This window comes from Perognathus longimembris, chromosome 28 (genome assembly GCF_023159225.1).
Source record: "Perognathus longimembris pacificus isolate PPM17 chromosome 28, ASM2315922v1, whole genome shotgun sequence".
Lineage (NCBI taxonomy): Eukaryota > Metazoa > Chordata > Mammalia > Rodentia > Heteromyidae > Perognathus > Perognathus longimembris.
In genome coordinates, this window is record NC_063188.1 from 9,204,347 (window position 1) to 9,221,345 (window position 16,999).

Sequence of the window (16,999 nt, forward strand, 5' to 3'; positions counted from 1 at the left end):
TAGGAGCCCTGACACTACTTACATATGTATTTCCTGGGTTTGTTACTTTTCTTTTTTTTTTCTCTAATTTGTGATGATACTGAGAGCAAGGCAGAGAAAAACTAAGAAATTCTCTCCAACGTTTTGGCCAAAGTATTAAATGAAGTCATTTTTCCCTTTCTCTGCACATTGTCTTGTTTTCTCTTGGCATGGATGAACAATTGGATCCAGAGCTGGGTCCTGTATCACTAGAGGCTTTGCTAGCAAGTCACTTCCTAAACCAAGAATATATCTAATTATATCCTTTGATGTGGCACCTTCAGAAATTTGCTTGTGGCTCACTGGCCCTGGAAATTTCATTTCTTCCCTTTTTACACAATGTCACTGGGCCATTGCTGCCTATTGAGAACAAAAAGAAAAAATGAAATTTTGAAATCTACTGAACTAAAGTTTGTCCCCTGCTAAACACTCTCTGGTTGCACACATGAGGCCTTGTTCTGTTACTTGGCCTTTTCATTTGTGACTTTTTAGCCACATTTTGATGGAGTTCTTCCACGGTTAGTTGGACAGAAAGATTAGGTGTGTTAGGTGTGACTTTTTAGCCAGTTGATAAAAAACTGTGGAGTTTTCCTTGAACTTGTTTGAAAAGGAAATGCAGGTTCTTCATTTGTGCTTTGTGGTTTTGGTGTCGGGTCTGTGAATATATTAGAAGACATTTATATGTATTTATGTATGTATATATGCATATACATCTATGTGTGTCTATATATACATATTTGTATTTGGAACTCTTTAGTGGTTTACAAGAGAATGGCAGGACCTGACTGTGTTACTGTACCCTACAGTTCTATTGGCTGCTGCTTTTTTTCTTTTCTTTTCTTCTCCCCCCCCCCCCCCCGCTTTCCCATTTTCTATAAATTCTTTTTAGTTCTTGGCACTTTAGCTTATCTTACTTTTGTTTATTGAACTGAAGGATTTGGATCTTCTCTCTTTCTGCTTTTTGTTTTCAAAAAAGAAAAGAAAAGAAAACTGTTATTCAAAATTACTTGGAGTATTGCCACTTAGCTCACCCTGACTGGAATACAGGCACCAAAATAATCATCTCAAATGGAGAAGAATAAAAGGCAATACATTTTACTGCTATTTAAAATTTGATTCAAGATTTATAAGGCATTGCAGACTTTAACGTTTAGCTATATACCTAACTAGCCTCAACTTATATCAATTGGCAATAAATATAATTTGAGTTTAACTGTTTATAGACTTGGTGAATTTAGAGTTCTGTAGTGCTTTATCTTTGCATTATTTAATATTTAAGCATCTATTTTCTTTAAGACCTCTTAAATAAAGTTTAATTTGCAACATTAGTTAAATGAGCTATTTTAATTCTATAATATATGGTAAGTCTTATTGATAGAAGTTTTACAAAATTTAAAAGCAAATAATCCTTATGTAATGCTGTCATTGTGTCATTAACTGTTTTCTTTTTTGTTGTTGGTGGTGGTTGTGGTGCTTGAACTCAGTGCTTGGGCACTGTTGGTGAGCTTTTTCACTCAAGGCTTAGCACTCTACCACTTTGAGCCACAGCATCAATTCCAGCTGTTTTGTTAACATGTTATAAAAATAACTAAAATTCACTTGCTGAGTAACTAAACACTCTATATGTTGTTACAGTAATTTTAGATAACAAGAACTAAGTCTCTGTAGGTCGATAAGAGAAAGCTTTGCTATATTCATCCTCATTCCCAAATAAACTCAAATGTAAGATTTAATGTAAGATAAGTACATGATTAGCTATATAAAGAAGTTTTCTTAATTACACTGCTCATAAAAACCTGAAAACTAAGTCATATTGTAAAGACATAATTTATCCATGTGTTCTTAATTGGTGAATAAGCAATAATACTTCCTATAGCTTGTTTTCAGAGTCTGCCACTCTGTGGTATGTGAAGGGCTCTTTTTTGTTCTTATTTTTTGCTCAAATTTAGCAGCAAAAGGCTTTTGTTCTTCCATTGACTTTAGTCATCTATCACGTCCCCCTCCAATATGGGATCAGATGAACACCAGGACAGTCACCATGAGGACAGGGACACCTGCCACAAGGGAACAGAGCACAGAATGATTAATCTGCCATGCCATTAGAGAGAAAAGTTCAGTTCACTCAGACTCAGGGGAAATGTCAAGATAAAATTAGAATCATTTGTATCATTCCTCTGAAAGGAAAACAGCAGAGCCAAAAGAGGTCATTAAAACCAGAGTTCTTTGGTGGACTAATGTAGTTATATTACTCAATGTTCCTATGTGAGGAAGGTGGGAAACAATGTGACTGATGGGATAAGGCGCAGCGGGAGGGGAGAATGATGGACGGGGTAACTTTGATCAAGATGCACTATACACATAAATGGACATGTTAAATTGTAACCCTTTGTACATCCACTTGAAGATAAAATAATTTTTTAAAAATAATGAAGAATGAACGAGTAAAGCAAGAAAAATAAGAATATTGTTTTAAAATACAAAGGTTCTTATGTATGTCAGCTATCCTTCCACTTAGGGGGGAGCGATTAGGTCCTAATCCGACCTTCTGGCTTTTTTCTTTCTTTCAGGCACAAGCCTTTGGCTCCATTTTTTACCTACATGCCTCAATAGTTCTTGATGGAATCTGCACATTAATCCAGCATTAAAAGCACAGCACCCCCAAACCCTTCAAGATAGACCAATAGTTAAGAAAGAGTGGGAAGGGGTGTAAGACTATAGGCCAGGAGTTGGAAAGGAGGAGAAAAGTTTTAGATTGAAAGAGACCCAAGTTCTGTTTTGTTTTTTTTATATGAGATGTTTAATACTTTGGTTTTTATACTTTGGCAAGCATCTGACAGAACTGAGGAATATGTGTGTGATTCTGTCCGTGGGCAGGAGGATGCTTTTATGGAATGAACTTGAAATTCACTATTGTGACAAATTAAAGTGTTTCATGATTTCACCGCACTGAGGTCAACCAGGTCAATAAACTAGTAACCCAGGTCACACTCTGGTTTTCCTGTTGTCTGAGCTTCATTCTTTTCTGACATTCAATTTTGGAGATGACTGCTGTTGCCTTCAATTCATCTCTGTAGGAAGTCATGCAGTGCTTCCAGTGATCTGCCAGAACTCCAAACATGTTTGACACTCATTTGGTTGAGCATTCAGCGGGGTTCATTCACTGCTCCATTTGTTTTCTCCTCAATGGTGGTGATGCTTCATTCCTGGGACCCATATTTTTATTTCTGAAATATATTAAAGTGACTCAACCAAATCTGCTGAATCGGGTACTGCTTCTGTTTCATTTGCATTTGAAAGAAACTAATAATGTGCTCAGTTCCACTTGGATTTTTAAAGTAAAGTTATAAGGAAAAATATAATTTAGCTAGATAACTATCTCTAAATTCAAGAAAGATATGGAATGTGTTTAAGCAATGGCAGAATCCTTAGTATGAGATGGATATCCAAGTAGTGGCATGTATGCTTTTCAAGCACCATCTATCTTGCATTGCATATTGCACTAGTATTCAATAGATAAGTCTGGAAAGCTATCAAGATGCAAAGAGATGTCTTAGTGCTGTGCTCCAACAATCATGCCAGAAGAATAGCAAAGGAAGTAAAACAGGCAAACAATGTCACACTGGTTCTGAGGCAGATATCTTCCATTCATTATCAAATTTCCAAAAAGAGACTTTTTGAGATGTATTATATTTGTGCTATTAGAACACATAGAAGATCTCTTTTCCAGTCCAACTGGAGTGTGTCTTTATTTTTAAAGCAAAATGTGATATGTTTGCAAAACTTCTTAAGAGAACTCAGAGATGATCTTATGTTGCCTAAATTTGAAAACATGAAGCATAAACAAAATCAGAAACCGAAATAATTAACAGGAAAGAGATGACTGTTTTCAAGAAAAATGTGACACTGTTACATCAGCCCAAGTTTCCCAAGGGTTCTCAAAAGCAGCTATGGTGTCAGAAGATGCCATTACCTATAACTATTTCTGTTTCAGAGGAATGAATTCAGTATTTCAGTTATATTTTTCTCTATGGGTAGGGTGGTTAAGACATAATTTATTTTAAAAGGAATTAAAATTGAAATGATCTGACTTCTTGTCTGTTTCATCAACAAAAATAAAAAATCAACTTCCAGAAAGTGAAATCTATATATGTGTCAACAATTTACATCTTTCAATTCTAATATTAAGTTTTCAGACAAGATATCCCTTTAGAAGGATCGCTCAAAATACGAATTTATTTTATCGTACCATTCTGAAAGAAAATTACAAACATAATTCTTTTTTAAAAAACTATTTTCTTGACATTTCTAGGCAGTAATTATTTCTGGATATTTTGACTGGAAAATCTGTAGGTAATGGGGTATCCTGAACCATCCTGTGGGTAGCTGCACTTACTATGAGTGAAGAATTTTAGTAGAAACTCTCCAAGGCGGAAGTAATGCGTACCCCTGGCAAACTCTAATAAGTGAATTTTTATATGATATATAACAACTAAAAATAGATGTAAGTCTTATTTCGAAGCATCAGCAGGTGTAGAAACTCATGGGAGAAATCTCACACCATCCGACATCATTCTTCAGCCAGTCTGGGGAAGTATGCTCAAGATGATAGCTCAGAAGCCTCCCAGTAGCACAACCATCCAACCTCTTCCATGCACTTGACAAAGCTATTTAGAAGCTTGCTCTAACCAGTATCATCTTTTAAGTAATCTATACCTTTCCCAATATACAGAAATGACTCTCACAGGTATATAAGGGACTATGGAAGCCATGCCTTCCAAATTTCATAGTGCATCAGTTGAATAGATCATATATTTATTTACCCTGCAAAACTCCTTTACAAAATTAAATTCACACCATAGAATTAGACCATCTTCACTCCCTTTCCAATGTCAGGGCATCCTAAGTGTAATCCACTGTCTCTGTTCAGATCTCTTTTGGCAATTTATCTCTTATTTAGTGCTCTAATCAGTTTATATCATATTGTTTTTGAACCTTTTATATACAGTTTACAATAGGATAAATGAGTCATAAAAGAATAAGGCAAAACAACAACAACCCTGTTTTTTTTATTTACAATCTCACTTCACATATTGAGAATAATACTTGGTACAACTTTCCCAAGATTTCAGATCTCATTAGTTCCCATAACACTGCATTAGCTAGGTCTTCTGACTCTTCTACTTTAGATGCTCTCAATAACAACACAGTTTATCTTGACCCCAAATTTGCCATGTAGAAACCTCACTAGTAGCAAAAGAGAGCTGAGAGACAATTCATCTAGTCTGTATATACCACACATACATGCATACAAACAACATATACTTATACCAGGCCCTGATTCACATTGTGTTAAAGTATACTTTTACACAAGAAAAAAGCTTTACAAAAAAGCATCTCTAAATCAGTATTATCCAAAGCCAAATTAGTCTGAACAAAAGATACCATGATCAACCTAGTTCACTGATTTCTGCTTTCTAATGGAAGGAAAACTCAATAATAATTAGGTAAGCTCTGCTATAGGGGAAGTGATTCATCTAATTGGTAAATATGGGACAATCAAGTTTTACTCAGACCTGCATTTCCTGGCTTCTGGCAGCTTTCTGCTCCTTCAGAGCCTCTGACCCTCTAAGATGAGAGTGCAGCTACACTGGCTTAGCACTGCTGTGATTAAGTGTGCACATCTGACTATTTCAGGACTTCTGAGTCAGCAAACTCCGTTCACTAACATACCTTAGGTCACACATTTAAAGCTGGCTTCCAAAGGGTATAAAGATAATATTGAATTCACATACCATATCTTTGTTCTTATATCTTTGTCATTGTGAAATAAGCAAGAAGAAAGTGCCTTCTTAGAAACCTCAACTATTGTGTAAGAGCAAAGACTTCTCTTCTCGTCGTGGTTACACATATCTAGCATAGCAGATTATTTAAGAGATTCACTGGACAGTAAAATGTGAATGGAAAGACACTGAAGGACATGAAGGAAGAAATGCTCTCTCCTCAGGCTTTGTGTGGTGGCTTGTTAGGCTACTATTTGAAGTTATGGAAGCCCTCTTTCCAAAATGTGAGGCCAAACCTAATGCTGAAGACAGTCAAATGAATAGGTGGAAAGGACACCAGTCTTTGGTAGTCTTGCTAAGACACTAGAATAATCAATTTCTTAACAACTTATTCCCTGAACCCTACACTTGGTGCCATACACAGTAACCTCAAGCTTTAAGTCAAGTGCAATTGGACCTTCTGTTGTTTGAACTGAAAACCCCCTATTAACGGAGGACATTTATTACTCATACTCCAGTGAGGAATGATGGCAATGAACATGTATACATGAATAAATTAGACAATTTTAGTCACTGATGAAAAATGATGCCCTAGAAATGATAAATGGTGTAGTGTGGAGAGAGGAATTGAAGAGGTGCTTCGCGTCCAGTGTTGAGGAAGGCTTCACTGAGAAGGGAGTATAGATTGATATGGAACATGAAAAGATAAGGGGAAAGCATGCCAAATAGAAACACTACGGAGTTAAAAGGCCATCAAGGGTGGGAACAATATTAGCATGTTCAATGAAGAGAAAGCCAGAGTGCTTGTGACAGGTCAAGTTTGGAGAGACTAGAAGGAAAGGTTAGCAAGAAAGTCAGAAGCCAGACCATGACTATAAAAAAGGAGAGCGGATGGTCCTCTGGCTGTTAATGGGAAATGTCCCAAACTTTTAGCAGTTCAGTGGTACATATGATTTAAAATGTTTTAAATCATCGTGATTATTAATTTTATATGCAAATATAAGCAGGCAAAGGAATGCCTACATAGCTGATAAAGTATCATTTCTTAATGTCTCTGTGGGGATGTTTCCAAATGACATTAGCACTTGTCAGAAAGGTATCATCTAACTCACTGAAGGCCAGAATGGAACAAAAAGTAAAGAAAAGATGAATTTTCTTCATTCTTGAGCTTGGATATCCATCTTCTTCAGCTCTTGGGCATCAAAACTCTCAGAAGACATACAGACTTAGAAGCTTACCAGCTTGTTTTGTTCTAAAAGGCACTTCTAGCTTTCATGGTTCCTTAGGCAGCTAATCATGGAACTTCTTGTCCTCCATAAACACATGAGCCAATTCCATAATAAATCTCATGCTTGCAGAGTCAACATGAAGCACATATACACATACACACATGCATACACAGACAGACACACACACACGTATATCCTATTGTTTCTATATGCTATTGTAGTCTCTAATGTAGCACTTTCCATAGCTTTATCTATCACCAGTAGGAAAATTTCAGTATCTAATTCAAGGGATATTTCCTCTTCAAATCCATTCTCAAGTACTGCATTCTGAACAACCATTCAGTTCATTTGAACTCATCTTGTTTGGCCCTCAAGTACTTCTATGTCTCAATTTATATACACCTCTTCTCTGCTCAAGAAAGTGGCACTTCCTTAACACTCAAATGCTCATATGACATACTTCACTGTTTGCTGCTAATACTTGGAGCTTAATTTGTACTTCTTGTTCATTTTATCAATGGACATACTGTAAGCAAGCTAATCTATGTATATAAATGTCTTAATAATTATACCCATGACCCAATTTCCTTTTGCTTTATTTTTATACTTGATAACAACAACATTTTGCACTAGTAAAAATAGCCATATGTGATACCAGAATTAAAATATGTGACACCTCATATACAAACTAATATACTGGAAGCCAAACAACAGAATGTGGATTTTGAATATGAACTATGCAGATGTTTTATTAAAGAAGACTGAACAAGTTGTCATGGAAATTGTTCTAATTTGAGACTTTCTGGATCCACCAATATTTTATTTCTGAATCTATCACAGTTCCTGAAATCTGTGATATGCTGTTTCCTTGAGCCTTCAGTTTGCTATAGAAGGTAATAAATTTGATCTCAAGCTTTAGAATGCTTAGAAAACCAAAGGTATAAACTGAAGTATATTTCTTTTTCCTTAAAAGTAAATTCTAAATTTTAAAATAAGTTGTGTTATTTTCAAGAGGTAAAAATAAGGGTCAATACTGCCTCAGCATACCCTCTACTATACTGGTCTTCTTAAAATTGACTATGAGTGAGGAGAAGAGTATGTTGAAATAGGAAGAATAAGCATGTCATGTGGTCCATCTTCTTCACCTGCCAAATACAAGACAAAAAGAGAATGAGACCATTAACCTGACCCCTTTCAAGAAGTTAGCAATCTTGAAATTTCTAAGACCTTAGTATATTAGACGGAGTTCATTAAAAGCCATATGGCTCAGCAATGGACTCCTCTCTCTCTCTCTCTCTCTCTCTCTCTCTCTCTCTCTCTCTCTCTCTCTCTCTCTCTCTCTCTCTCTCTCTCCTGTTATTATGTCTTAAGTTGAATGACATGTAAACCAAGAATGAAGAAAAGGATACTGTTCCTGAAAAATTCACCAAAACACACCAATAGTAATTTTTTATTTTTATTATATTGAAGTAGTTGTACAAAGCAGTTGCGATTCAACAAAGCAGTTTCTGAATATCATGCACCTTGATCAATGTCATCCTTTTCAACATTGTCACCCATCCTTCCAATCTACTTACCCCTTCCCTCACTCTGCTTAATTTTGGTGGCTATGCATTGAATTTTTTGCTTCACTCTCCTCCTTTAAGAAAATAGCCATGGGAAGCTATATTTCTGTCAGGATAACTTTGAAAATGGACTACTGTTAAAGACCAGGGTAGGGTAGGGTCAATGGGAAAAGGGTGGGCAAATGAAGAGTAGAAGAGGGGGAGAATGCAGAAAAGAATCCAATAGATATCCTACAAAATTAATATTGTGTGAAGGGTTGGGTAAGGGAAGGATGGGGGAAAATGTTGAAAGGGATGACAATGACCAAGGTATACTCTATTCATGAACTGATTTGTTAAATGGCAACTCCTTTGTACAACTACTTAAAGATAATAATAAAAAGAAAACAATTTGTCAAAAATAAAAAAAGTCCTTCCCATAAACCATGAGTTCTAGCAGCTGTCTGTGTATGGATAAACAATGTATTTATTTTCTTTATTAATGCCAAGTTTCAGAAACGTTTAACTGCTCTCTTAGAAGTTAATAGCATGAGATCTTGTTTAAAGCAAAGAAGAAGAAAATGATGGAAAGGACAACAATGTTCAAAAATAAATGTATTCATTATGTTACTTAACTATAATTCCCCTGTTCATCACCTTTACAATAAATAATAGTTAAAATAAAGCAAAGATTCTGAGTCAAACCCCCTAGCACTGCATCTAAAATTTCTGTCTACTAGTTGTGTATCCTTAGGAAATTTATCTCCTTTCTCTGCTTCTCAGCTTTCCATATATAAAATGGGGATAGTATAAGTATTATCTGGGCTAAGGTATGGCTCACTGGTTAAAATGCTTACCTAGAATGCACCAAGCCCTAAGATTGAGTCACAGCACTGAAAAAGATTAGAGAGAGAGAGAGAGACAGACAGAGAGAGAGAGAGAGAGAGAGAGAGAGAGAGAGAGAGAGAGAGAGTGAGTCTTGGACATTTTGCAGCATTATGAAAACAGCTGACAACCTAAACAAGAAGAAATTGATCTTGGCTGAATTTCAGAAGTTTCAGTTCACGGTCCCTTGGCTACATTACCTCTGGCTTGTGGTGGGTGAGTCAGAGTCATGATGTCAGGAAACATGGCAGAGCAAAGGCGCTCATCTTGCAGCATCCAGGAGACAGAAGATACTATGTATTCTTCAAATCAAAGCCTCACTGACCTACGTCCTTAAACCAGGCTCCATCCTAATAGTCTACTGAGCTACAAATTCATTGTGGAATTAGTATTTTGATGACATTGGAGCCTGCATGATCCAATCACCTCTCAAAAGCCCATCAACTAGCAACTAAGAATTCAGGGAGACATTTTTACACCAAAGGCAAAAGAATCACCTACTTTCGGGTTTTATAGGAGATAAACATATCTAATTAGTACTTGTAAACTGCTTGGAGGAGTGCCTGACATATACCACTCTGTTTTTAAACAGAAGTTGATCATCTTAGTTGTATATACAAAAGTGGTCATTGGAATTGTGTGTCACTTGCCTAAAGAAATGAGGGAAGAACTCTGACCTCTAGATCTTTTGTTAACTTACCAGGTGAAAATTTACTTCTCAGCACTGGACCTATGACCATATTGTGAGAATCTCTTAAAGGCTTCTGGTCTAACCTACACATTACAAAGAAGGACACTGAAGATCCTCATAGAAATGGGGCTTGCCCAATGAAATAGTTATTGAAGTGTAGCAGAGTTTAAAATACTTACAAAAGTATGTATGTATCTGCAAAAAGTTTGTACCAGTAGAGGTAGTATTTATATCAACACAAAGTAAATTGTATTCCCTCTACACTAGAATTATGAGTTTTGTGCCATTGATGTTACTTAATAGAAAAACATTTTACCAATATGGGCTATCTCTCTCCCCTCTATCTCTCTCTCCCTCTCCCTTCCATTCTCCCTCTTTCTCTTTATTTCCCTTTCTCCTTCTCTCATTTCCTCCTTTCCTTTTTCTATCTTTCTCTCAATCTTTTATGGAATTACATAATAAAATCAACATTTCGATCTACCTTCAAACATAATGCCTTTATAGTCAAATAAGCTAAACATATTGAAAGCAATACCATTGGGCAATTTTATTCCTTACATTAACACTTCAAAAGATCAATTGTCGTTATGACTTCTCATATCAGAATGTCTGCATTTTATTAGCTCTGTTCCCAAAATATTAAATTATTTAAAAATACATAGTGAAACAGTTAGACATGATAGCCAGTTTAGAGGCAATGAAGCATAAACCTCAAATTGAATTTTAATTTTTTTCGTTAACGAAAAATAACTGAAGATCAGTCCTTACAAATTTTAAGAATAGTTCTGAAAGTCAAGATTGTAAACACATATGCTTTATCTTTAACATACGAGAACCCTTTACAACATTTGTTTACTCAAGCATAAGGCAAAAATTCTGAGTACCTCTTAAAAAGAAGAGCTATCACTTTCAAATTTTGTATTTAATGTTTATCACAAATTAAAAAACTCAATTAGTTCATATTTGTAAATTTAAACATTCAATACTAAACTCACCAATCTGAGTTTTAATATCTATTACAGATCATGAGGATTTGTTAGTAAAGTCCAATTACTTTATCCCTTGGCTCTGGAAAGCAGTGATTGAGATTTGTTGACACACAAACTCACAAATCATACAGTTCCTACTATAGGTTTAGTCAATCTCAATATCTGACATTTACAAGAACAATAAAAAATTACAGTAACAATAAATAATTAAAAACAATAAATATAATTCAACAAGATAATAGAACAGTATATGATAACTATGTTACTACTCTGGTTAAATACAAGTGAAAATCATTTTATATGTGTGTGTCTGAATTAGGGAAGGGTAGGGGAACATTAAAATGGTGATACAAAGGGTAAAAGGTGAATTAATGCAATAGCAATACTTACAAGGCTTATGAACAGTAAAGGGATAACATTGTCATAATAAATAACCAGTCTATTCAGCAACCAACTCTTTCATCAATAATTAATTTACTTAGTAGCTATTTTATACTAGAAATTATAAATATTACAATGGCTTTTAAGAAATATCACCTTTTTCTGTGAAATTACCTAGCTGAACATATGTTCAACAAGTACTGTGATTTTGACAGAACAACTTAACCAGGAGCCAGTGTACAGAAACAACCTATATATCTTCTTCATTTACTCTACAATATGTATGTTTCAGAAAGCAAAAGTAGTACCCCTATTTTAGAAATACATTAACTACCATTTACTAAGGGGAAAAAACTCATGATTTTAGACACCAATATTATAATGATAAATTATCTAAGAAATGTATCAACCCTCCCTTATTTAAAGAGAAAACCAATAATTTCAGGTACTAAGATCACAGTGATAAACTCATAAAATTACACTGCACAGTACAGATGTCTCATGCTGTGTATGTGTGGGCCTTGAACTCTAATTTAGCTTGCTTGCTCATCACTTGAGTCATGTCCACAGTCCACTGGAGATGGACTCATGTAGACGTTCCTACCTAGACTGGCTTCGAACTATAACACTCAGATCCTAGCCTCCTGAGTAGTTATGACAACTGGTATGAGCATTAGTGCCCAACCTGTCCTATGTTTTTGTTACTTGTAAATCTCATTTTCATTAAAATGTTTACTATTTTCTGCTACTGAAATGTTACACACCCATTAAAGAAAAATAACAGATAATAGAAAAGATTTTGTAAACCATCTGTGATTCACATACAGCCATCATTAAGATTTTGACACATTTCTCCCATTTTATCTATTGATTTTTAACATTGTTCAGTGAATGAGGCATTTTTTACCTGTGAAATGAACTTTTTGCTATTTTCCTTCAATTAAAATGAATGATGGAAATAATGATGATCATTAGATATTAGATATTCATTAGATAACCACATATATCCTTTAGAAAAAAAAACATAGATCATTAGAAATTCAGGCAGTATAATGATATATCCTTTCACTATAGGTATATCATAATATATACTTTATATGTTATATAATATGCTAGTATATTTTAATGAGGTTTTCAAATATTCAACATTACAAATAATAGTTTATTGAGTACTTTTATCAACACATATTACTCTGACAAGAAAATGGCTGGATACATTTTAACCAAGTTTGCAAAATACGGTTATTATAGCCTAACTCAAATTACTGGCTACAAAGAGTACATGAGATTCATTTTGCAGGTCAGACATGAAACACTGCTGCAAAGGAACTGTAGCTGTAGTTTAGCAAGAGATCACTAAGAATGTTAATCAGGAAAGCCCTGCCCTGTGAATTAACATATCCAATGGACAAAAATCAAACAGTGCTTTAAAGAGTCCCCTTTTGAAATTTTCAGGGTCAGATATTCTCTCTCTCTCTCTCTCTCTCTGAATATATATACATATATATATATATATATACTATCTATTGAAATTTTTCTCTAATAGCTGGGTATTATATGATCCAAAGGCAATAACAATAGGACTAGTATTTATATTTTGGTCATTGATGATGAATTGGAGCAACTCACAAAAGGCAAGCAAAAATAAAGAATTGCCTATCATCTGAAGGTAATAAGCACTATGAAAAGTGATACAAAACTGGAGAGAAATGAACCCCAAAGGACTACTGCTTAAAGCCAAAAGAAGCTGTAGACAATAAATCCTCAGAAAGACTTGAGACAGTACTGTATTCACAAAAGAATAGAACAGGCAATGTTAAAAAAAAACCCACAAACATATAATTGTAAAAGGAAGCAGTGTGCGGACAACATAATATACAATGTAATTATATATAAATATAGTTGTGGGACTAGAAAACAACAACCTCCTTAAATAGCAGAAGGAACATAGCAAGAAATCAAATTAGAAGTTTGGAAGATTACATTAAAGCTTACTTTTAGAATGTTTTCAGTAGAAGGAAAGTTACGAAAAGTTGATGAAGTATGGAGAATTATAGGCAAGTCAGTCACTGTCTAATAGGGATTTTAAGCAATGAAAATGGGGACACATAATTAAAAGTAGCAGAAAATACACTTCTCTGCTTAAAGACTATTACTCTGCAGCAAAAAAACCCCAAAGAAATGATATTGTCTAGTATGTTACTTGCAAAAAAATCCACAATTATTCTCTCCTATTATCTAGTCTACTCTGCAGTGTCTAAAGTGCCTCCTATTGAAAGGGGAATGTTTTTCCCACCACTTCAGTGTTGTTTGGCTTTATGACTTACCTTGGTAAATAGACTGTGGTGAAAATAACATTTTAGTACTCAATCTATAGACACAGGATCTTAGGCAAAATCAAAATAATTATGACTTGAAGGAGACATAGGAACTGGCTACGTAGATGTGATAGTGGTAGAGAGAAGGAATATTACATGCAAATGGATTAGTAGTATAAAGGTCATGAAGTGAGAGTATGTCTGCTATTTCTGCAGGAAAGTAAAGTCAATTTGGGTGACAAATTTGCATATGAAATACAGAAGAATGTGGCAGATTGTGTAAATGGTCACACAATCTTCCCTTTCTTTATGTTTACCCTTGAAATCACATTGTCTTTGGAAGTGCTCTAGCTCTCCCCTCGTGCTTCTGGGTCTTCAATGCCATTTAGCTTTGGCCAAGGGGATATTAGTAAGTGTACAGAAAGTAGAAGCTTGAAAAGCACTTGCACATCATTCCTGGATATCTATCATGCAAGTGAATGCAGGCTATTATGCTGAACTATGAAACCTAGTCATTTTGTCATCCTAGATGGCATGCAGCTGTTCCCTGCACATGTGAGGCCATTCACTCTAGCTAACTGAAGGTGCCCAAATGATCATAGTTAGCAAAAACTGTCCAGTTGAGCCTACTCCCAACGGTCAAAAATTATGAACTTATTAAATCATTATCTTGTCATATTTTCATGTAGCTTATTGGACATCAAAAGTTAACTGATGCACTTGCCTTGTAAATAAGGCTAAAAAGACAATCATATAAAGTTTCAGAGAGAATGTTTCAAAAATTGAATTATACTTACTAGCAATAAAATTCTCCATCCATAAGAGGATAGGGAATTTGTTCTTGGCATTGTGTTTATGGAATTCTTTAAGGAAGGATTTATAACTAAAGTACCAAGGGAAACAGGCTTTATATACACCGAAGTGGTAGCACCTACAGGCAGAGAAAATTGTCAATGATTTAGGTATTCTATTTGAAATTAATATACTAAATGAAAGTGTGCAGATTAATTTTGCATCGGTGTATTAGCAGCACTGGCCTAAAGAACCTCAGTAGTACCATTATCAGACTGGAGAAGACATGCTGGCAAAATGAAAGAAAGCATGGTAACCTGAGATGAACTGGGTGGAATTTCAGTTTCCCACTCATGCCCAAGGCATGAGATTTGGGAAGAGTCCATGCAACAATACAGTTCATCATCTCCTCCCTGACATCAGTTGTACTCAAAAAACAATTAAATATGGTATGAGCTTTACAGGAGGGAACTGTGAGAGTGAATCCAAGAACTATATTAATTAAAAGGAAAAAATTAAACTACATATATGTATATAGTTTTTAAACTGTGAAATATGTGCTTTATTATATGAAAAATAATTGTTCTTTACTAAAACAATCTAAAAAAGAGCTATTGGCAAGTGCCAGCATGTGTTCGTGCCTGTAATCTTAGCTACTCCAAAGGCTGAGATCTCAGGAACACGGATAAAAGCCAGCCTGGGCAGGAAAGGCCCAGACTTATCCCCAGTAAACTACTCAGAAAAAGCCGGAAGTGGCGCTGTGGCTCAAGTGGTAGAGTGCTAGCCTTGAGCAAAAAGAAGCCAGGGACAGTGCTCAGGCTGAGTTCAAGATGCAGAACCAGAAAAAAAGAGCCGTGGCCTTCAGGTACTATGATTTGTACAAGTATATTCTAAATTAATTTAGGTTTTTAAAAATTTTAAGCAAAATGATTTCAGAAAAGATTTTCTACAGTATAAAGATGATTTTTTCTATATGGAACTATGATGTTAACATCAGTTCCTATATCTCAGATAAAATTTGATTTAGGAATAAAGCAACTGTCAGGAGCAGTTGAGATAAAAACGTTGGTAAGATAGCCAGAAAAAAATGTTTTTGCAGGCTTTCATTCCATAGCTACGAATCTAAAGAGGATGTTGTTCTTTATTGTCCATGTCATGTCAAAATGTTGGCCTGAAGTCTTGACTTCTGTGGCTAATTGGTCAAATCCAAACATGGCAGTAGTATGTTGTCAAACATTCTGCCTTTCTTCAGATGTTTCTTAGGAGGTTAAAGAGTTAAAAAATCAGAAAGTGTTAAGACTTGGGAAAAACCCCACCAATATATTGTTAATTGGCTTTCAAATGAAGGCAGTTGCGCAAAAGAAAGGAAATAAGAGTTTTTAAAAATTATTATTATAGTTTGTGGTGTTTCTCTCCTTTTCTCTTTTCTTTGGTTTATTTCCTTCCACCACTGTTTTTGATTTCTGTACTCTTGTCATGTATATAAGTTTATCTGATTTGGGGAGGGGAAGGGGAAGCACAAAAGTGATGGGACAAAGGGTGAACCAATGCAACAGTGAAACTCACTAGGCACTATGTAGACATAAACTATATAACTTGGAGGGGAGGGAAGTCTAGAGGGGAAACCCTGGGAGAGAATGAGAGAAAGGGTGACTCTGTTCAAAAGGAAATGTACTCATTACCTGAATCATATAACTGTAACCCCTCTGTATATCACCTTTACAGGAAAAAAGACAATCTGAGAGAAAAGATGAGTTCAGCAGCTAGTGGATGAGCTATGTAGCAAGGCTCTCACTCTTGGGTACAAAGATGCATGTAAATGAAAAAGGTCACAGAAAACCCAAGTCCTGGTACAGCAATGCCCATGCTAAGGTTAATGGAGCCTGGGATCAAAATCAGATTTGCTCTAGGGGATCATATGGTATTGGAGGCAGACTGTTCTAATTAAGAAGCTACGAACTAATTACTGACTCTATCCAGGTCTTAGTACAAACTCCAATGCCTAATTAACATGTTTGGATTTAGCAAACGGACACAGAGTAATTCATGATCTTATTGATTGACTGGCTTTCTGGCCCCTGCAAATACATAGGCCCTGTGGTGTACCTTTGAGCTCCTCCCACCAGGAAGTGGAGTTTCCTCAATTCTTGAATATTCAAGAGTTGGCCCTGTGATTTGTTTTGGCCACTAGTGTGGGGCAGAAATGATGTTGTGTCAGCTCCATATATAGGCCTGATGATTACCTACTCATTTCTAACTCCCCTGTGAGATCTCTACCATGTCCAGAGAATAAACACAGGCCAGCATACTGGGGAACATATAAGGCAGAGCTCAGTTGTTCCAATGGAAGCCAGACTGAAGCCAGCTGGTTA

General features: G+C 35.5%; 1 protein-coding gene across 2 annotated transcripts in view; it reads right to left on the bottom strand.

Moving 5' to 3' along the window:
- Positions 1 to 2,036: 2,036 nt before the first annotated feature.
- LOC125343977 (IgA FC receptor-like) overlaps positions 2,037 to 16,999 on the bottom strand; it is a 31,168-nt gene continuing 16,205 nt past the window's right edge. The window contains exon 2 of one of the 2 annotated variants that reach the window (XM_048336574.1): positions 2,037 to 2,072. In XM_048336574.1, coding sequence (XP_048192531.1) covers positions 2,052 to 2,072 — 21 coding nt within the window. In that variant the 3' untranslated portion in view covers positions 2,037 to 2,051. Of the gene's footprint in view, positions 2,073 to 3,221; positions 3,243 to 16,999 lie in introns of those variants that run through there. The other variant, XM_048336578.1, reaches the window with a different exon arrangement.